Source organism: Oncorhynchus tshawytscha, unplaced genomic scaffold, assembly GCF_018296145.1.
Source record: "Oncorhynchus tshawytscha isolate Ot180627B unplaced genomic scaffold, Otsh_v2.0 Un_scaffold_1528_pilon_pilon, whole genome shotgun sequence".
In the NCBI taxonomy this organism is placed as follows: domain Eukaryota; kingdom Metazoa; phylum Chordata; class Actinopteri; order Salmoniformes; family Salmonidae; genus Oncorhynchus; species Oncorhynchus tshawytscha.
Window position 1 is genome coordinate 1,453,436 of NW_024609832.1, and position 22,359 is coordinate 1,475,794.

Genomic DNA, 22,359 nt, shown 5'->3' on the forward strand with positions numbered 1-22,359 from the left:
ATACTAGTATTAAATCGAAGACTGCTGTAAACATTTTGTAGGTCTAGACTACCTTCTTTAGCTACATTTTTTATGAAACTTTTCAAGCAATTTATTGAGAAAACATATAATTATGTAATACTTATCCTATCCATTCAACAAAATTATTATTTCACTATCAATTGCTTTTTTTACTCACAAAAGACTACAATTGTGTGACAAACCTACTGGTGGCGCTGTGAAATTTTGCTTTTCTTTCACTAGCGAATGAAACTCGGTGGTGCCAAAGATTATGGATATACTGACAAGATACTAGTGTCCACCCCCTAACAATGGGGCTCGTTGTCCATAAAGCGTCTCTGCGGGCTGTCTAGCGCCCGCCTATCCTTTCTTAGGATTTGTGGAAACATTTCATTGTTACTTTTTAAATATTCGACGAGGGTTGTTGAAGTCAACCGCCTATATTCAATGGAGAGTAGCAGAATATCTGCCCGCTGTAATTGATCCAAGATTAAGGACATCTTTGATTATATTCAGACAGTGAGCATAGCCTTGCTATTGAGAGAGGCAGCCATAGTCAGACCTGGCTCTCAAGAGAAGACAGGCTATGTACACACTGCCCAGAAAATGAGGTGGAAAATGAGCTGCACTTCCTAACCTGGCAAATGTATGACCATATAAGAGACACATATTTTCTCAGATTACACAGACCCACAAAGAATTTGAAAACAAATCCAATTTTCATAAACTCATATCTATTGGGTGAAATACCAGTGTGCCATCACAGCATCAAGATTTGTGACCTGTTGCCACAAGAAAAGGGCAACCAGTGAAGAACAAAAAACATTGTAAATGCCACCCATATTTATGTTTATTTTTCCCTTTTGTAATTTACTATTTTCACATTGTTATAAACTGTACATAGCCACATTATGACATTTGAAATGTCTCTAGTCCTCTGAAACTTTTGTGAGTGTAATGTTTACTGTTTACCCCAACAATTTTTTTATGGACCAAATTCGACACTCATTGACCTCCATACGAAAACTCCTTGCTTGCTGAGAGAAAGAGAAGACAGGCTATGTGCTCACTGCCCACAAAATGAGGTGGAAACTGAGCTGCACTTCCTAACCTCCTGCCCAATGTATGACCATATTAGAGAGACATATTTCCCTCAGATTACACAGATCCAGAAAGAATTCGAAAACAAATCCAATTTTGAAAAACTCCCATATCTACTGGGTGAAATTCCACAGTGTGCCATCACAGCAGCAAGATTTGTGACCTGTTGCCACGAGAAAAGGGCAACCAGTGAAGAACACACACCATTGTAAATACAACCCATATTTATGCTTATTTATTTTATCTTGTGTCCTTTACCATTTGTACATTGTTAAAACACTGTATATATATATATATATATATATATATATATATATATATATATATATATATATATATATATATATATATATATATATATATATATATATATATATATATATATATATATATATATATAATATGACATTTGTAATGTCTTTATTGTTTTTAAACTTCTGTATGTGTAATGTTTACTGTTAATTTTTATTGTTTATTTCACTTTATATATTATCTACCTCACTTGCTTTGGCAATGTTAACACATGTTTCCCATGCCAATAAAGCCCTTGAATTGAATTGAATTGAATTGAAAGAAACGAAAAATGCCACCTGATGGACAAGACAGATTTTTGGCCGAGCTGGGCCAATGATGTGTTTATACACGTCATTGAGTTAGGCCTCTCGCTTTGCTTCTTCCTCTTTGGTGGTGCTCTCGCTACGTCATGAAGAGAGAAATTCTCAGGCCGCATGTGTTGTGACAAAACACTTGCGCTTCACTGGCAGCCACTCTTCCCACTGCTTTTAAGTTATTAGAAGACACATTCAGGTGGTTTTCTGTTAATATACGTATAAATAAATATACGGAAATGCCCAAGAAAGCAAAAGAAGATGCAGAATGGGAAGGAGAAGAGGGAGCAGCCCCACCAGCGGCGGCAGGTAGCTAATTGTTAGCAGCTAAGCTAACGGTTACATCTGAATCCTTTCCAGCCACTGCACCACAGTTGTTAACGTTAGCTATTGTGCATCAATGTGAAATGTAATTAACAAGTAGCTGTCCTGGCTGTCATATGATATGGATTATTTTGACAGAAGTGTGGCATTGGCGATGGTTAACTGCCTAGAAACTACGTTAGCTAACTTGCTATCAATGTTTTGAAAATGATGCAATGCCATATGCATTCCTTGTAATTGTCAGACATGATTCATTGTTCTCTCTACTTGACAGTCAAGTAGAGACACACTTCAACATGTAAAAGGGGTCCTTTGTGGAAGAATAATCAACACAGGGTCATGGCTAGTTATGCATTTCTCATTCATTCGAAGTCATGAAGACAAGGTTAGCTCTGTCATAGCTAATATGCATTGTTAGAAGAACTGCTGTGTTGCCAAAAGTCATTCTGAAAATGCGCCCTTATAACGGGCTTTACCTCCCCGCCGGCTCATTCTGACCCTCTCTTTTGTCACTCAGTGCATCCATATGTTGATGACAAACTTGCTAATTTTGTTGCCTACATTTTCTCTCTCCACTTCAGAAAAATCAGTAAAGAAAGGAAAGAAGGATAAGAAGGGGAAGAAGAGTGTGAGTATACGTCTTTTGGGGATATTTTTAGTAGATTGAATGAGGCGAGAAAGAAAATGTAATCGTCGATGTGTGAACACATTAAACAACATGTATCAACATCTCTCATTGACTGTCACACACTCTCTCTCACAGTTCTTTGATGAGCTGACCACAGATAACAAAAAGGAGGATGGACATGTGGTGAAGGAGACTCAAGGAAAGCAGGTAATTGTTTTCCTTTACGAATACAGATGATCATATAGGTCATTTTCAGTTGGATTACTTATTTTTGCATTACTGTATCAATAACACAATGTCCAGTGATATGTTGTCATTAATAGGTCCACCTATTACATAATTGTTATGTTTCTTCCCATCCCACCTAATTTGCTCTCTTGAAAGACAGAAGATGAGTTTGAAGAGGTTGGGGAGGTAGCCACTACTAGCCAGAGTTGTAGCTAGCTTGCAGTAGTGAATCTCCAACATAGAAAATCATGATATATATATATATATATTTATATATTTAAAAAATCATGACCTATGTGTTTCGTGTGGTCCCTCCCTGCTAATACCTAACCCTAGTAGTTATCATGTAAACCTTCATGCCCATCTAATATAATCTCTCTTGCTCTCAGCCTCAGAAGAAAAAGAAAGACCGGCGAAAAGGTAAAGGTGGCGAGGGAGACGATGATGATGACGAGGATATGATGGAGAAACTGAAGAAGCTGTCAGTGCAAGCCAGCGATGACGAGGAAGAGGAGGGTAAGTTGACTGCTTAGTAAGTCTGTCAAACATAAATGATGTATACATTTCAAGCTGGAAATGTGCAGAGTTGATAGCTTAACGAGACTTTCATCAACTTCTTGCTCTCTCTCTTATTTCAGTTGTGGCCCCCAGAAAAGGCAAGGGAAATAAGGTGAGCGTGTTGTGCATGCAACAGTCTTGATCACTATATCTACAGTCTTAGCAGATTTGATCACTGTCCTATTCTATTTCATTTTGAGGGGAGACTACACTATAATCCACTTTTAAATTGTATTTGTTATTTTTGTTGTCTCAGGCAGGGAACATATTTGCAGCTCTCAGTCAGGGAGACAGTGATGGTGATGATGGAGTGGCTGGAGGGGAGGATGATAATGATGAAGAAGAGAGACGGATGAAGGTGTGTGGGATTTGCTTCTTATGTTTATGTATCATGTTCTCTAACTTTGAATGTTGATTCTATTGATACTTTTTGTTTCAGAGGTCCAGGCATCTCTAAGAATGTGTTTATGTTTACTAATTCATCCATCCCTCCTCATATTGTTCTTTCCTCTTCCTTTTCTACTGCCTTCTCTTCTCCTTTGGATTTCATCCCACACTCACAATAAGACCTGCTACACATGTTCACATCCATATTCTTAGTGATTCCTAAATGATTACATTTTTTTGCATTTCATCTACATGCTTTGGACAAATTAGCAGAAAGGTTGGGGCTTGCAAGGCACTTAGAATCTAATGATTTGAATCAAGCATGTTATTTTTCTTCATAATGACATGGTGGTCTGGTGTAAGGACATGTCTAATATAAAGGAACTGGTGTATCTGTGTGCGTGTCCGTGCGTCTTTAATACTTTAACACAGGAGGTTGAGAAGGTGCAGAAGGGCAAGAAAAAAGATAAACCTAAGCCAAAACCAAATGCAAAGGTGGGTGATGGAATGTTTATTCTCCTTCTGCACTCTTTTCTTTCCCTCTCCTTTCCCCTTTCTTCATACCCTTCGCCCTGTGCCTGTCTGTCTCCCATCCAACAGGGTTGATAAGCAGCACATTTTAAATGTTTACTAACACGTTCCCTTCTCAATCCATTTCCTTTTATTCCACTCTACTCTTTGTTTGATGTCTTTTCTCTTCGTACACCTCATATCTGCAGATCTAACCCACTGAGATACTCGATACAATAAAACCGTGTGAGTCTGATCTCACTTGTTCCCAGACATGGAGACTCACTCAATTTTTACTACATAATACCAGGCTCCCTCCGATGATGAGGCGGAGGAAGAGAAGAAAGACAAGGATGAGAAAAAAGCGGTGAACAAGAACCCAGAGGCTAAAACAACATCCAAGGTCAGGCTTCTGATTGGCTTGGTGGAATATTGCTTACACCTATCAAATCATTTTAGATCTACAGGAGTATCTAGAGAGTATTGATTTGGGATTCAGCATTATGTTGAGAACTAAATGAGAGACTCCTTTTCTCTTCCCTTGTAGGCAACTGAGGAGGATGAAGCAGAGGAGGAGAAGCCTCAGCCGAAGAAAGGCAAGAAGGAACAGCCCAAGGTGAGTGAAGAGCTCTCTTTGGTGTTAACAACACAAACTTTGTTTAAAACAGTTTTCCTTCTGAAATGTGGGGATGGCATTCGATTGAAAAAATCATATTTAGCGACGTATAGTGTGACCAAGTCCCAATACCCCCACCTGTAAACTGTCAAGAATGCAGGCCAATATAATGCATGGCAACAGTGTATGGGTCACAGTTACACTTAATGTCTTGTCAAGGTAGTTTCTGTAAAACCATAATGCTATGTGACTTGTCCTATTCAGAGAATGAACAAACCTGCTCGCCCGCCGCGCAGCGAAGATGAAGAGGGTGAAGACGATGAAGACGACACAATGAAGGTGTGTTTTTCTGTCTAATCTGAGTCTGCTATATGGAAGGGTCATACATAGCATGTAGAGCCACCATAGAACGCCTAACTCCCTCTCATAGAACTGTCTCTCTCTCTGTCTGCCTCCCTCTCTACTGTCAGTGTGCTGAAGATGTGATCGCAGAGCAGGAGCAGGAGAAAGGTGACGACCCCTTTGCCAACATGAGCAAGAAGGAGAAGAAGAAGAAAAAGAAAATGGTAACCAGTCTATACATACACTACCGGTCAATAGTTTTAGAACACCTACTCATTCAAGGGTTTTTCTTTATTTGAAATGTTTTCTACATTGTAGAATAGTAGTGATGATGTCAAAGCTATGAAATAACACGTATGGAATCATGTAGAAACCAAAAAAGTGTTAAACAAATCTAAATATATTTTATATTTGAGATTCTTCAAATAGCCACACTTTGCTTTGATGACAGCTTTGCACACTCTTGGCATTCTCTCAACCAGATTCACCTGGAATGCTTTTACAAAAGTCTTGGTAGTTCCCACATATGCTGAGCACTTGTTGGCTGCTTTTCCTTCACTGTGCTCTGACTCATCCCAAACCATCTCCATTGGGTTGAGGTTGGGTAATTGTGGAGGCGAGGAGGTCATCTGATGCAGCACTCCATCACTCTCCTTATTGTTAAAATAGCCCTTACATAGCCTGGAGGTGTGTTGGGTCATTGTCCTGTTGAAAAACAAATGATAGTCCCACTAAGCGCAAACCAGACAGGATGGCGTTTCACTGCAGAATGCTGTGGTAGCCATGTTGGTTAAGTATGCCTTGAATTCTAAATAAATCAGACAATGTCACCAGCAAAGCACACCCACACAATAACACCACCTCCTCCATGCTTTTACGGTAGGAAATACACATGCAGTGATCATCCGTTCACCCATACCACGTCTCACAAAGACATGGCAGTTGGGAACGAAAATCTCCAATTTGGACTCCAGACCAAAATACACATTTCCACCTGTCTAATGTCCATTGCTCGTGTTTCTTGGCCCAAGCAAGTCTCTTCTTCTTGTTGGTGTCCTTTAGCAGTGGTTTCTTTGCATCAATTTGACCATGAAGGCCTGATTCACAGTCTCCTCTGAACAGTTGATGTTGAGATGTGTCTGTTACTTGAACTCTGTGAAGCATTTATTTGGTCTGCAATCTGAGGTGCAGTTAACTCTAATGAACTTATTCTCTGCAGCAGAGGTAACTCTGGGTCTTCCTTTCCTGTGGCGGTCTTCATGAGAGCCAGTTTCATCATAGCACTTGATGGTTTTCGCAACTACTTGAAGAAACTTTCAAAGTTCTTATGTTCCGCATTGACTGACCTTCATGTCTTAAAGTAATTATGGACTGTCATTTCTCTTTGCTTATTTCAGCTGTTCTTGCCATAATATGGACATGGTCTTTTACCAAATTATCTTCTGTTTACCCCCCACCCCACCCCGCCTCGTCACAACACAACTGATTGGCTCAATAGCATTAAGAAGGAAAGAAATTCCACAAATTAACTTTGAACAAGGCACACCTGTTAATTGAAATGCATTCCAGGTGACTACATCATGAAGCTGGTTGAGAGATTGCCAAGAGTGTGCAAAGCTGTCAACAAGGCAAATCAAAGTTTATTTATCACGTGCGCCGAATACAACAGATAGACCTTACAGTGAAATGCTTACTTACAGGCTCTAACCAATAGTGCAAAAAAGGTATTAGGTGAACAGTAGGTAGGTAAAGAAATAAAACAACAGTAAAAAGACAGGCTATATACAGTAGCGAGGGTATAAAAGTAGCGAGGCTACATACGGACGCCGGTTAGTCAGGCTGATTGAGGTAGTATGTACATATGGTTAAAGTGACTATGCATATATGATGAACAGAGAGTAGCAGTAGCGTAAAAGAGGGGTTGGCGGGTGTTGGGTAGAATACAATGCAGATAGCCCTGTTAGCCAATGTGCGGGAGCACTGGTTAGTCGGGCCAATTGAGGTAGTATGTACATGAATGTATAGTTAAAATGACTGCATATATGATGAACAGAGAGTAGCAGCAGTGGAAAAAGAGGGGTTTGGGGGGAGGGGGGGGGCACACTGCAGATTGTCCAGGTAGCCATTTGATTACCTGTTCAGGAGTCTTATGGCTTTGGGGTAAAAACTGTTGAGAAGCCTTTTTGTCCTAGACTTGGCACTCCGGTACCGCTTGCCATGCGGTAGTAGAGAAAACTGTCTATGACTGGGGTGGCTGGGGTCTTTGACAATTTTTAGGGCTTTCCTCTGACACCGCCTGGTGTAGAGGTCCTGGATGGCAGGCAGCTTAGCCCCAGTGATGTACTGGGCCGTACGCACTACCCTGTAGTAGAGGTAGACCGATTATGATTTTTCAACGCCGATACCGATTATTGGAGGACCAAAAAACCCGATACCGATTAATCGGCCGATTTTATTTATGCTGGTGACATTTGTAACAATGCTGAATGAACACTTATTTTAACTTAATATAATACATCAATAAAATCGATTTAGCCTCAAGTAAATAATGAAACCTGTTCAATTTGGTTTAAATAATGCAAAAACAAAGTGTTGGAGAAGAAAGTAAAAGTGCAATATGTGCCATGTAAAAAAGCTAACGTTTCAGTTCCTTGCTCAGAAGATGAGAACATATGAAAGCTGGTGGTTCCTTTTAACATCAGTCTTCAATATTCCCAGGTAAGAAGTTTTAGGTTGTAGTTATTATAGGAATTATAGGACTATTTCCCTCTACCATTTGTATTTCATTAACCTTTGATTATTGGATGTTCTTATAGGCACTTTAGTATTGCCAGTGTAACAGTATAGCTTCCATCCCTCTCCTCGCTCCTCCCTGGGCTCGAACCAGCAACACAACAAAAACAGCCACCATCGAACCAGCGTTACCCATGCAGAGCAAGGGGAACAACTACTAGAATGCTCAGAGCGAGTGACGTTTGAAATGCTATTAGCGCGCGCTTACTAGCTAGCCATTTTACTTCGGTTACACTAGCCTCATCTCGGGAGTTGATAGGCTTGAAGTCATAAACAGCGCAATGCTTGACGCACAACGAAGAGCTGCTGGTAGTGCCTTGTTGTAAGAGGTAGTGATGCAACCAGTTAGGATGCTCTCGATGTTGCAGCTGTAGAACCTTTTGAGGATCTCAGGACCCATGACAAATCTTTTTAGTTTCCTGAGGAGGAATAGGCTTTGTTGTGCCCTCTTCACGACTGTCTTGGTGTGTTTGGACCATTCTAGTTTTTTGTTGATGTGGACACCAAGGAACTTGAAGCTCTCAACCTGCTCCACTACAGCCCCGTCGATGAGAAGGGGGGCGTGCTCAGTCCTCCTTTTCCTGTAGTCCACGATCATCTCCTTTGTCTTGATCACGTTGAGGGAGAGGTTGTTGTCCTGGTACCACACGGCCAGGTCTCTGACCTCCTCCCTTTAGGCTGTCTCATCGTTTTCGGTGATCAGGCCTACCACTGCTGTGTCATCAGCAAACTTAACGATGGTGTTGGAGTCGTGCCTGGCCATGCAGTCGTGGGTGAATAGGGAGTACAGGAGGGCACTGAGCACGCACCCCTGGGGAGCTCCAGTGTTGAGGATCAGCGTGGCAATGTGTTGCTACCTACCCTCACCACCTGGGGGCGGCCCATCAGGAAGTCCAGGATCCAAGGATCCTTAGCTTAGTGATGAGCTTTGAGGGTACTATGGTGTTGAGCGCTGAGCTGTAGTAAATTAATAACATTCTCACATACAGTGGGGCAAAAAAGTATTAGGTCACCACCAATTGTGCAAGTTCTCCCACTTAAAAAGATGAGAGAGGCCCGTAATTTTCATCATAGGTACATTTCAACTATGACAGACAAAATGAGAAAAAAAATCCAGAAAATCACATTGTAGAATTTTTAATTAATTTATTTGCAAATTATGGTGGAAAATAAGTATTTGGTCACCTACAAACAAGCAAGATTTCTGGCTCTCACAGACCTCTAACTTCTTCTTTAAGAGGCTCCTCTGTCCTCCACTCGTTACCTGTATTAATGTCACCTGTTTGAACTTGTTATCAGTATAAAAGACACCTGTCCACAACCTCAAACAGTCACACTCCAAACTCCACTATGGCCAAGACCAAAGAGCTGTCAAAGGACACCAGAAACAAAATTGTAGACCTGCACCAGGCTGGGAAGACTGAATCTGCAATAGGTAAGCAGCTTGGTTTGAAGAAATCAACATTGGGAGCAATTATTAGGAAATGGAAGACATACAAGACCACTGATAATCTCCCTCTATCTGGGGCTCCACACAAGATCTCACCCCATGGGGTCAAAATGATCACAAGAACGGTGAGCAAAAATCCCAGAACCACACGGGGGGACCTAGTGAATGACCTGCAGAGAGCTGGGACCAAAGTAACAAAGCCTACCATCAGTAATGCACTACGCCGCCAGGGACTCAAATCCTGCAGTGCCAGACATGTCCCCCTGCTTAAGCCAGTACATGTCCAGGCCCGTCTGAAGTTTGCTAGAGAGCATTTGGATGATCCAGAAGAAGATTGGGAGAATGTCATATGGTCAGATGAAACCAAACTAGAACTTTTTGGTAAAATCTCAACTCGTCGTGTTTGGAGGACAAAGAATGCTGAGTTGCATCCAAAGAACACCATACCTACTGTGAAGCATGGGGGTGGAAACATCATGCTTTGGGGCTGTTTTTCTGCAAAGGGACCAGGATGACTGATCCGTGTAAAGGAAAGAATAAATCGTTTATCGTGAGATTTTGAGTGAAAACCTCCTTCCATCAGCAAGGGCATTTTTAAAATATTTTTTTTATTTTACCTTTATTTAACCAGGCAAGTCAGTTAAGAACAAATTCTTATTTTCAATGACGGCCTAGGAACAGTGGGTTAACTGCCTGTTCAGGGGCAGCAGATTTGTAACTTGTCAGCTCGGGGGTTTGAACTTGCAACCTTCCGGTTGCTAGTCCAACACTCTAACCGCTAGGCTACCCTGCCGCCCCAGATGAAACGTGACTGTGTCTTTCAGCATGACAATGATCCCAAACACACCGCCCGGGCAACGAAGGAGTGGCTTCGTAAGAAGCATTTCGAGGTCCTGGAGTGGCCTAGCCAGTCTCCAGATCTCAACCCCATAGAAAATCTTTGGAGGGAGTTGAAAGTCTGTGTTGCTCAGCAACAGCCCCAAAACATCACTGCTCTAGAGGAGATCTGCATGGAGGAATGGGCCAAAATACCAGCAACAGTGTGTGAAAACCTTGTGAAGACTTACAGAAAACGTTTGACCTCTGTCATTGCCAACAAAGGGTTTAAAACAAAGTATTGAGATAAACTTTTGTTATTGACCAAATACTTCTTTTCCACCATAATTTTCAAATAAATTCATTAAAAATCCTACAATGTGATTTTCTGGATTTTTTTTTTCTTTTCTCATTTTGTCTGTCATAGTTGAAGTGTACCTATGATGAAAATTACAGGCCTCTCTGATCTTTTTAAGTGGGAGAACTTGCACAATTGGTGGCTGACTAAACTTTTTTGCCCCACTGCACATAAGTGTTTATTTTGTCTAGGTGGGAAAGGGCAGTGTGGAGTGCAATAGAGATTGCATCATCTGTAGATCTGTTTGGGCGGTATGCAAATTGGAGTGGGTCTAGGGTTTCTGGGATAATGGTGTTGATGTGAGCCATTACCAACCTTTCAAAGCACTTCATGGCTACGGACGTAAGTGCTACGGGTATCTAGTCATTTAGGCAGGTTACCTTTGTGTTCTTGGGCACAGGGACTATGGTGGTCTGCTTGAAACATGTTGGTATTACAGACTCTATCAGGGACATGTTGAAAATGTCAGTGAAGACAGCTGCCAGTTGGTCAGCACATGCCCGGAGCACACGTCCTGGTAACCCGTCTGGCCCCGCAGCCTTGTGTATGTTGACCTGTTTAAAGGTCTTACTCACGTTGGCTACGGAGAGCTTGATCACAAAGTCGTCCAGAACAGCTGATGCTCTCATGCATGCCTCAGTGTTTCTTGCCTTGAAGCAAGCATAGAAGTGATTTAGCTCGTCTGGTAGGCTCGTGACGCTGGGCAGCTCGCGGCTGTGCTTCCCTTTGAAGTCTGTAGTAGTTTGCAAGCCTTGCCACATAAGACGAGCGTCCGAGCCGGTGTAGTATGATTCAATCTTAGCCCTGTATTGACGCTTTGCCTGTTTGATTGTTTGTCGCAGGGCATAGCATGATTTCTTGTAAGCTTCCGGGTTAGAGTCCTGCATCTTGAATGCGGCGGCTCTACCCTTTATCTCTATCGTTTTATGCGAATGTTGCCTGTAATCCATGGCTTCTGGTTAGGGTACAGTCACTGTGGGGACGACGTCCTCGATGCACTTATTGATAAAGCGAGTGACTGATGTGGTGTACTCCTTTCCCTCTGGTTACACATTTAACATGTTGATGGAAATTTGGTAGAACTGATTTAAGTTTCCCTGCATAAAAGTCTGGCTACTAGGAGCGTCGCCTCTGGGTGAGTGGTTTCCTGTTTGCTTATTTCCTTATACAGCTGACTGAGTGTGGTCTTAGTGCCAGCATCTGTCTGTGGTGGTAAATAAACAACCACGAAGGTATAGCTGAAAACTCTCTACGCAAGTAGTGTTGCCCTCAATTTATCACAATATACTCCAGGCGAGCAAAATCTACAGACCCTCCTTAGATTTCGTGCACCAGCTGTTGTTTACAAATATGCACAGACCGCCTCCCCTCGTCTTACCGGAGTGTGCTGTTCTATCCTGCCGGTGCAGCGTATATCAAATCAAATCTAGTATATCCCACTAGCTGAATATCCATGTCGTCATTCAGCCACGATTCCGTGAAACATAAGATATTACAGTTTTTGATGTCCTGTTGGTAGGATATTTGTGGTCGTACCTCGTCTAGTTTATTGTCCAATGATTGCACGTTGGCGAGTAGTATTGACGGTAACGGCAGCTTTCCCACTTGCATTTTCTGGGTCTTTACCAGGCATCCGGCTCTTTGTCCTCTGTACCTGTGTCGCTTCCTCTTGCAAATAATGGGGATATTGGCCCTGTCGGGTGTTTGGAGAATGTCCTGTGCGTCTTGCTTGTTGAAGAAAAAAATCTTTGTCTAATCCGAGGTGAGTGATCGCTATCCTGATATGCAGAAGCTCTTTTTTGCAGCAAGATACGGTTGCAGAAACATTGTGTACAAAATAAGTTACAAATAACGTGAAAAACCCCCACATAATAGCAATTGGTTGGGCGCCTGTAAAACTGCTGCCATTTCTTCCGGCACCATTGTCGGGGTGGCTATTTGAAGAATCTCAAGTATAAAATATATTTTGATTTAACACTTTTTTGGTTACTATATGATTCCATATGTGTGTTGTCTTCACTCGTATTCTACAATGTAGAAAATAGTACAAATAAAGAAAAACCCTTGCATTAGTAGGTGTTCTAAAACTTTTGACCGGTAGTGTATGCTCGACCAGACACAGAAGAAGCTTTTTATTCATTGGAAGTGTGTGTCCATGCCTCTGTGTTTCTAGATAGAATATGAGAAGCAGGTGGCCAGTGTGCGTGCTGCCAACGCCATCGAGGGCGATTTCTCAGTGTCCCAGGCTGAGTTGTCTTCCAGGCAGGCCATGCTGGAGAACGCATCAGATATCAAGGTGACCTGACCGTCTCAACTCATCGAGTGTTACTTTATTCTGAAGAATTGAGTGAAAAGTTAATAGAACATAGTTCTTGAATACTGAAGAAAATGTATTAAACGTAGACAGTATGAGGTAGTCCCTTCAACCATTCTATACTGTGGAATGGGCAACTTTGATGGGGGTGGGGGCCACAAAACCCCATGGTCAGAGAAGATTATTCAGTTTTATAACTCATTTCCTGTAATTCTACACATTTTGCCATAGGGTGGAGAGAAATGTTTTCATTTTTGAATATGATATCTGATCGGGACTAACTAACAAAATCAATGGGGGCACCCCGGACGTTAATTCAACCATGATAGTAAGTTTAGATAGCTGGCCGCTAAACTATCTTAGTCCATGTCAGCTAACATTTTTTAGATTTGCTGACTGACTTGACATAACAAGATGACAACTGCTAATGCACAACCAAATTTCGAAATTGCACCTTGTGTATTCTACTGCTCTAATGTGTAACAGTAAGTTGACACCCCAACTGAGTTCCTAATTAAAAACAAAAATGTAAATTGATCAGAGGGCCTTCGGGCCACCAGTTGCCCATCCTGCCTGCAGAATGTCAAGTGGCAATCCATGAAGTTCCATGAGTATCAGAGTTCACCTGTAGGGGTTTCAGTGTTTTAATGTCTCCCCAGCTGGAGAGGTTCAGTATATCAGCTCACGGGAAGGAGCTGTTTGTCAACGCAGATCTCCTGGTGGTGGCAGGAAGACGCTACGGTCTGGTTGGACCTAACGGAAAGGGGAAGACCACTCTCCTGAAACATATCGCCAACAGAGCTCTCAGTATCCCTCCTAACATTGACGTGCTGCTCTGTGAACAAGGTATTTCACTTGCCCTCTGAAGAATACCCCACCCCATCATACCCTTCTCTCTGTCTCCCTCTCATCATCTATCTGTTTGCATGTCTTTTGTCCCTACCCCCTGTCTCAACACTCCTCTCTCTACTCCTCTTCTCCCTTCACCCCAACCCTCTCTCCCCCTCTCTAACACCCTATGTCTCTCTCCATAGAGGTGATAGCTGATGACACCCCGGCGGTCCAGGCTGTGTTGAAGGCAGACACGAGGCGTCTGAAGCTCCTAGAAGAGGAGAGACAACTCCAGGCTCTGCTGGAGAAAGGAGAAGACAGCGTGGCTGAGAGACTGGACAAGGTATGGTGAAGCATTATAATGAAACCCTAATGCCGAGTTAAATTAAATAAAAACTATTTATACAATTTAGTTAGATCTGCCAGGTGAAATATCCACTTCCTAATTTCTATGATAATGTATTGGATACACCGTTTTTTAATTCAGACTGTGGTAACAGACTTTGGAGTTATTGTCTCTTAGGCTGCATTAAGACAGAAATATAGTATCTGTCAATAGACTAAGCCACTGCTTGTCTACATATTGTGTGTCTGTCTCAACCAGGTCTATGAGGAGTTGAGGATCATCGGGGCAGCAGCAGCGGAGGCTAAAGCCCGTCGTATCCTGGCTGGTCTCTCCTTCACCCCAGAGATGCAGAATCGAGCTACCAAGAAGTTCTCTGGAGGCTGGAGGATGAGAGTGTCACTTGCCAGGTAAGACTTTTTTGGAATTCCAGGTGTAGGATCTTAATTTGATCACTCTTTTGTTGCTGAGAGTTTGAAATGCAGATGAGTTTCATGATTTCAATAAATTCACTGAAAACCCACACTACCACATGGTTATTAACAGTATCGCACTTTTAATGTAACCCAGTTTTGTCCAGCTAATAGCATAACCACCGATCAAGCAACATTATGGACTTAACATTCAAATCCTGTTGCTGCAGGATTATTTTACCGTAACAACATAGGTCAAATGAAGATCCTATATCTGTAGACCCCCTTGCCCTGCTTAGGCACTTATATAGATCTGAAGGGATTTGATTTAGAGGTTTTAGCTATATGGCAATTGCTTCAATTGTTTTTTCTTTAGCTACTTTTTCAAAAGTGCATTTTTGCAGCGTCACTTTTAGAGATAATAAAACAAAAGCATAACAGAGATAAAAACAGCAGTGAAAACTCTAACCTAAGCTTCCTGTGGCTCTCTCCTACCAGAGCTCTGTTCATGGAGCCCACCCTGCTGATGCTGGATGAGCCCACCAACCATCTTGACCTCAACGCTGTCATCTGGCTCAACAAGTAAGGGCACACCACACAGTCTTTTACTTAAATATCATTTATTTCCCAGGGACAGGACACCACACAACATAGAGCTGCTTACTCAATGGGTCTCCTTTCAGCCCTGCATCTGTGAATGATACACTACAGTGGCTAATATATCAATCTCTCCACCTAGCTACCTTCAGGGCTGGAAGAAGACTCTCCTCATCGTGTCTCACGACCAGAGTTTCCTGGACGATGTGTGTACTGACATTGTTCACCTGGACAACCAGAAACTTTACTACTACAGAGGGAACTACTGTGAGTATTTGCTATGTACATTCTTTCTCCTTCCCCACAAACTGTTAGCCTGGAAATACTTCAACACAACAAAAAACAAAAATGTGTGTATTTGGTTATTGACATACTACACTGAACAAAAATATCAATTCAACATGTAAATTGTTTGTCCCATGTTTCATGAGATGAAATAAAAGATTCCAGAAGTGTTCCGTACGCATAAAAAAGCTTGTTTCTCAAAAATGTTCTGTACAAATGTGTTTAGATCCCTGTTAGTGAGCATTTCTCCTTTGCCATCCACCTGACAGGTGTGGCATATCAAGAAGCTGATTAAACGGCATGATCATTACACAGGTGCACCTTGTACTGGGGACAATAAAAGGTCACTCTAAAATGTGCAGTTTTGTCACACAACACAATGCCGCAGATGTCTCAAGTTTTGAGGGAGAGTGCAATTGGCATGTTGACTGCAGGAATATCCACCAGAGCTGTTGCCACAGCATTGAATGTTCATTTCTCTACCATAATCCGCCTCCAACGTCGTTTTAGAGAATTTGGCCGTATGTCCAACCGACCTCACAACCGCAGACCATGTGTGACCACGCCAGCCCAGGATCTTCACCTGCGGGTTTGACTGAGACCAGCCACCTGGACAGCTGATAAAACTGTAGGTTTGCAAATAATTTCTGCACAAACCGTCTCAGGGAAGATCATCTGCGTGCTCATTGTCCTCACCAGGTTCTTGACCTGACTGCAGTTCGGGGGCATAACTGACTTCTGTGGACAAATACTCACCTTAGATGACCACTGGCAAGCTGGAGAAGTGTTCTCTTCACAGATGAATCCCGGTTTCAACTATACCGGGCAGATGGAAAACAGTGTGTTTGGAGTTGTATGGGCGAGAGGTTTGCTGATGTCAATGTTACGAACAGAGTACCCTGTGGTGGTGGCGTGGGTATAGTATGGATAGGCATTCGCTACGAACACAATTGCATTGTATCAATGGCAATGTGAATGCGCAGAAGTACTGTGACGAGATCCTGAAGGCCCATTGTCATGCCATTCATCCACCTCCATCACCTCATGTTTTAGCATGATAACGCACGGCCCCATGTTGCAAGAATCTGTACACAATTCCTAGAAACTGAAATTGTCCCTGTTCTTCCATGGCCTGCATACCAGACATGTCACCCTTTGACCATGCTTGGGATGCTCTGGATCGACATGTGTTACTGTTCCAGCCAATATCCAGCAACTTCGCACAGCCATTGAAGAAGAGTAGGACAACATTCCACAGGCCACAATCAACAGCCTGATCAACTCAATGCGAAGGAGATGTGTCGCTGCATGAGGAAAATAGTGGTCACACCAGATACTGACTGGTTTTCTGATCCACACCCCTATCTTTTTTTTAAAGGTATCTTTGACCAACAGATGCATATCTGTATTCCAAGTCCTGTGAAATCCATTGATTAGGGCCTAATGAACTGTAATTTAGTAAAATCTTTGAAATTGTTGTATATTGCATTTGTTTTTGTGTAGGTACGTGTTCTATTAATGTAGAACATGTATCTGATCTCTCCAGGAGTAGCATCAGTTGTCTTTTGCATGCTAGGGGCATCTAACCCTCACACTTGTCTTTTTCCATTTGCACTGACAGTTGATACAACTGAGATTTGGTTATTTATGACTGAGCTATGTCTCACCTAGCTATCTTAAGATGAACTGTTGCACTACATCTGGATACGAGTGTCTGCTAATTTACTAAAATATATTTTTCACTCTGTCTCCCTCAGTAACGTTTAAGAAGATGTACGTTCAGAAGCAGAAGGAGCTCCAGAAACAGTACGACAAACAGGAGAAGAAGCTCAAGGATCTAAAGGCTGGGGGGAAGTCCACCAAACAGGCCGTAAGTTTAGTTCAGCTACCTGTTTATACATGGTTCTACCTGGATGTCTCGCTCTCTGTACTTCTCCCATCATCCACTGTTTTCTGTCTATCTCTCTAGGAGAAGCAGACTAAGGAAGCCTTGACCAGGAAGCAGGCGAAGGGAAAGAAGAAGGGAGGGGTGGAAGAGGAGAGTCTGGAAGCAACAGAGCTGCTCAAACGACCCAAAGAGTACACTGTCAAATTCACCTTCCCCAACCCCCCTTCTCTCTCTCCTCCCATCCTCGGACTGCACAGTGAGTTCTCCCTCTCTTTTTCCTCTTCCTCTCTCTCTTTGTATATCCCTGTTAACCCTCTGCTCTCTGTCTGTCTCAGGTGTGGACTTTGCCTTTGAGGGACACAAACCTCTCTTCAAGAATGTGGACTTTGGTATCGACATGGAGACTAGAAGTATGGAGAAATTATTTCTGTTTGAAAACCTGGGCCATGTCATTGGCCTCCATACTATACCTGACAGCTCTTTATCCTTGTTCAGTTTGTATAGTTGGACCCAATGGAGTCGGGAAGAGTACCCTACTGCTACTTCTCACTGGCAGGTTAAATCCAGTGAGTCTGCCTCCAAACAAAAATAACAACAAAAGTATCCTTACAAATGCAAATACGGCATCTGCTTTTTCACTGATGGGTATAACTGTGTGTCAGACTAAATGTGTGTTGATTTGCCTTTCAGATCAAGGGGGAGATGAGAAAGAACCATCGGCTGAAGGTGGGCTTCTTTAACCAGCAATATGCTGACCAGCTGAACATGGAGGAGGCAGCTACAGAGTACCTCCAGAGGAACTTCAACCTGCCCTACCAGGACAGCAGGAAGTGTCTGGGCCGCTTCGGACTGGAGAGTCATGCTCACACCATCCAGATCTCCAAGCTATCAGGTTAGGAATAGAAACATGCATGCACACACATGTGCAAGCACACACACCATCATCCATTGTCAATCTGTTTATGTTCCTCTCCATCCAGGTGGCCAGAAAGCCCGAGTGGTATTCGCTGAGCTGGCCTGTCGACAACCTGACGTTCTCATCCTAGATGAGCCTACTAACAACCTGGACATTGAGTCGATCGATGCCTTATCAGAAGCAATTAATGAGTACAAAGGAGGTATGTACACAAATACAAGAGGCTGTTTGGTATTGAGGGTTTCTTTTGTTTAAATGTAGGATCAGAAAGTAGCCTCAGATATGGGGTAGCTGTGGCCAATGTTCCCTCTAATTGTTTTCGAGGAAATTTCAGGTCTGCTGAGCACAAATTTGAACGTTGTGAAAATTCTGTTTAACTTATGGCGTGCGAAATGACCAGGCAATTTGAATGCACAGAGGGCCAAAATATATTAATGGAAATAAGGGCCAAAATATATTAATGGAAATAAGGGCCAAAATATATTATCATGGAAATAGCTGTTCTATCATTCATTCTACAGTAGCAGCCAATGTGTGGTGTTAAATATAGGCCTACATTCCATGAGACTTTTGAAAAAAACAAAAACATGTAGGGATTGACAGGTTAATGTTTATCCACTTGTCCTTCAGACAAGGTGACTGAAACAAATTGATACAAGAAACAACTTCACAAAAATCTAAACGCAACATGCAACAATTTCAAAGATTTTACTGAGCTATAGTTCATATTAGGAAATTAGTCAATTGAAATGAATTAAGCCCTAATCTATGGATATCACAGGACTGGGAATACAGATATGAATCTGTTGGTCACAGGTACCTTAAAAAAAAAAGGTAGGGGTGTGATAAGAAAACTAGTCAGTATCTGATGTGTCCTTCTGCATGAGACCACATCTCCTTCTCATAGTTGATCAGGCTGTTGATTGTGGAATGTTGTCCCACTCTTCAATGGCTGTGTGAAGTTGCTGGACATTGGCGGGAACTGGAACACGTTGTCTTACACGTAGATCCAGAGCATCCCAAACGTGCTCAATGGGTAACAATGGATAAGAGTATGCAGGGCATGGAAGAACTGGGACATTTTCAGCTTCCAGGAATTGTGTACAGATTCTTGAGACATGGGGAAATGCATTATCATGCTGAAACATGATGTGATGACAGCGGATGAATGGCACAACGACGGGCCTCAAGATCTCGTCACGTTATCTCTGTGCATTCAAATTGCCATCGATAAAATGCAATTGTGTTCATTGTCTATAGCTTATGCCTGCCCATAACCCCATCCCTCCCATGGGGCACTCCGTTCACAACATTGACATGAGCAAACCGCTCACCCACACGTCACCATACACCTGGTCTGCGGTTGTGAGACCGGTTGGATGTACTACCAAATTTTCTAAAACAATGTTGGAGGCAGCTTATGGTAGAGAAATGAACAATAAATTATCTGGCAACAGCTCAGGCGGACATTCATGCAGTTAGCATGTCAAGTTGAGAGAGAGTGCAATTGGCATCTGTGGCATTGTGTTGTGAGACAAAACTGCATATTTTAGTGGTGTTTTATTGTCCCCAGCACAAGGTGCACCTGTGTAATGATAATGCTGTTTAATAATCAGTTTCTTGATAATCCATCCACCTGACAAGTGTGGATTATCTTGGCTAAGGAGAGATGCTCACTAACAGGGATGTAAACAAATTTGTGCCCAAAATGAGAGAAATAAGCTTTTTGTGCGTATGGAACACTTCTGGTATCTTTTATTTCAGCTCATGAAACAGGTTGTGTTTATATTTCTGTTCAGTGTAAAATTCATTATTACCATACTATTATTACAGAGAATCAGACAAATTATGCTACACTCTGCCGATTGACTACTTAGCTTATTCAAGCCCGTCTCAAAATGCAACACTGCTCTTTACCTAACTTGCTTTTCAAAGATGGCTAGAAATGCACACTTTTGTGCTCTTGTAGGAAGCAACCACTGCCCCATTGTTGACTAGAAATTAGCTATAACTGGGCTAATAACTCAAACTAGCAAAGAATATGAACAAATATACACACCTGGCTACATGCAGCTCTTGCTTTGAGCTCAAAACAAGCACATCTAACTCTCGACCACTCATGCTGTAAACACAGTCCAGTTCAAAGTAAATGGCACAGATCCATATGGCGATGGTCTTTTTGCATATAGGGATACTGAGGTCTGATTGGTTATGGCACACCGGTTTTTGTAAAGTATGGGCCTGAATTGTGCCTGTCAATGCAATAGAATCCGACTGCAATGTGCTCTGCCTACAATAAAATCTATTGCATTGTTCATTTTGTTTCAGTATGTTGATTTGATCACAATTCGCACAGTAGAGGGAAGTGTTAACTAGTTTTCCCCTTTTAGGTTAAGTTCAATCTCGTGCTGATATTTCCCTGCGGGGCATTCCCGGGGGAGCTGGGAACAGTGGTGGTGGCATAAATAAAATGTCTCAACATCAAACATATAATTAGCATGCTGCTGATAGTGCCTTTTGGTAGACTCTTCTGACAGTGTTTCTCATATGTAACATGTTCATTCCTTGCTGTTGTCCCTCCATAGCTGTGATCATCGTGAGCCACGATGCCCGGCTGATCACTGAGACAGCCTGTCAGCTGTGGGTGGTGGAGGATCGGTCTGTCAACCAGATAGACGGGGACTTCGAGGACTACAAACGGGAGGTCCTGGAATCACTGGGGGAGACCCTGGTCCACAAGGTCAAAGAGTGACCTAACTACTGCAGAACCGGGGCTCTATTGGCACTATTCCCTGTACTGCACCATTTCTCACCAGAGCACTATGGGCCCTGGTCAAATGTACTGCACTATGTAGGGAATAGGGTACCATTTTGAACAGACCCCAGGAGGAAATGGAAATGTAATGCAAAATAACCTACCACTGAAGCTGGCTATGTCATTAACTCAGTGCTGGAGTGTATCTCGATAGTCTAAAGTGGCTTTGTTTTCTTGTCTCGCCTGATCGTTCACCACTTATTTGAATAAGCATCATGGCTTAAGTCTCTCCCAAATCAGTTTATTCGAAAAAAGGTGTGGCGAGGAAGCCACGTTAAGAGTATTGAGAATACACCCCTGGTGTACTGCAGTATCCTCTCGGCCTATGAGATGCATACATTTTCTTGAGTCCAATTTGCCACCTTGCCCCCCTCCACACAACTGTATATCTGAAAAGATAGGGTGTGATTTGGAATTCAGAATTTGACTGGACAAGTGGGCATGTCTCACCCAGGTGACAATGGGACAGAAATAGCAACATGCTGAAGTATTTCTATTATAGAGGAAATGGCAATACATTACCAGTGGATCCACACATGTAGAAACCAAGCTCTTATTACCTGGGAATAAACATGTTGACACCTGTATGATTAAGTATTTACTACAGACAACGGCAATTAAATAAATGGATTTTGCATCTTAATGTCTATTGTACAACTTGTCTCTAAATATTAAACATTGAGCATAGATGTAGAACAGATTAGACAGATTTCTCATGTACATGAGCTGATTATTCACTTATCAGTCATCCTGTTGTAGTCACTTTCCCTCTACACACAGTAGAAGTAGGAAGTTTCCATACACCTTAGCCAAATACATTTAAACTCATTTTCACAATTCCTGACATTTAATACTAGTAAAAATTCCCTGTCTTAAGTCAGTTAGGATCACCACTTTATTTTAATGTGAAATGTCAATAATAGTGATTTCAGCTTGTATTTCTTTCATCACATTCCCAGTGGGTCAGAGTTTACATACACTCACTCAATTAGTATTTGGTAGCATTGCCTTTAAATTTTTTGACTTGGGTCAAACATTTCAGGTAGCCTTCCACAAGCTTCCCACAATAAGGTGGGTGAATTTTGGCCCATTTCTCCTGACAGAGCTGGTGTAACAGTCAGGTTTGTAGGCCTCCTTGCTCACACACACTTTTTCAGTTCTGCCCACAAATTTTCTAAAGGATTGAGGTCAGGGCTTTGTGATGGCCACTCCAACACCGTGACTATGTTGTCCTTAAG

General features: G+C 42.3%; 1 protein-coding gene across 2 annotated transcripts; it reads left to right on the forward strand.

Moving 5' to 3' along the window:
• The first annotated feature begins 1,779 nt into the window (after positions 1 to 1,779).
• On the forward strand, positions 1,780 to 21,764 carry LOC112229589 (ATP-binding cassette sub-family F member 1). Of its 2 annotated transcripts, XM_024395520.2 has the most exons (24): positions 1,780 to 2,018; positions 2,615 to 2,661; positions 2,797 to 2,868; positions 3,279 to 3,405; positions 3,528 to 3,559; positions 3,704 to 3,805; positions 4,267 to 4,329; positions 4,655 to 4,747; positions 4,892 to 4,960; positions 5,225 to 5,299; positions 5,431 to 5,526; positions 12,893 to 13,015; positions 13,693 to 13,879; positions 14,068 to 14,207; positions 14,469 to 14,617; positions 15,119 to 15,202; positions 15,360 to 15,484; positions 17,260 to 17,372; positions 17,472 to 17,646; positions 17,726 to 17,800; positions 17,886 to 17,956; positions 18,081 to 18,282; positions 18,371 to 18,508; positions 20,892 to 21,764. In XM_024395520.2, the coding sequence occupies exons 1-24, from the start codon at positions 1,949 to 1,951 to the stop codon at positions 21,056 to 21,058; spliced, it is 2,595 nt and encodes an 864-aa protein (XP_024251288.1). In that variant the 5' UTR covers positions 1,780 to 1,948; the 3' UTR covers positions 21,059 to 21,764. The 2 variants fall into 2 exon arrangements, with proteins under 2 accessions (XP_024251288.1, XP_042175456.1); XM_042319522.1 differs by lacking the exon at positions 4,267 to 4,329.
• The last annotated feature ends 595 nt before the right edge of the window (positions 21,765 to 22,359 follow it).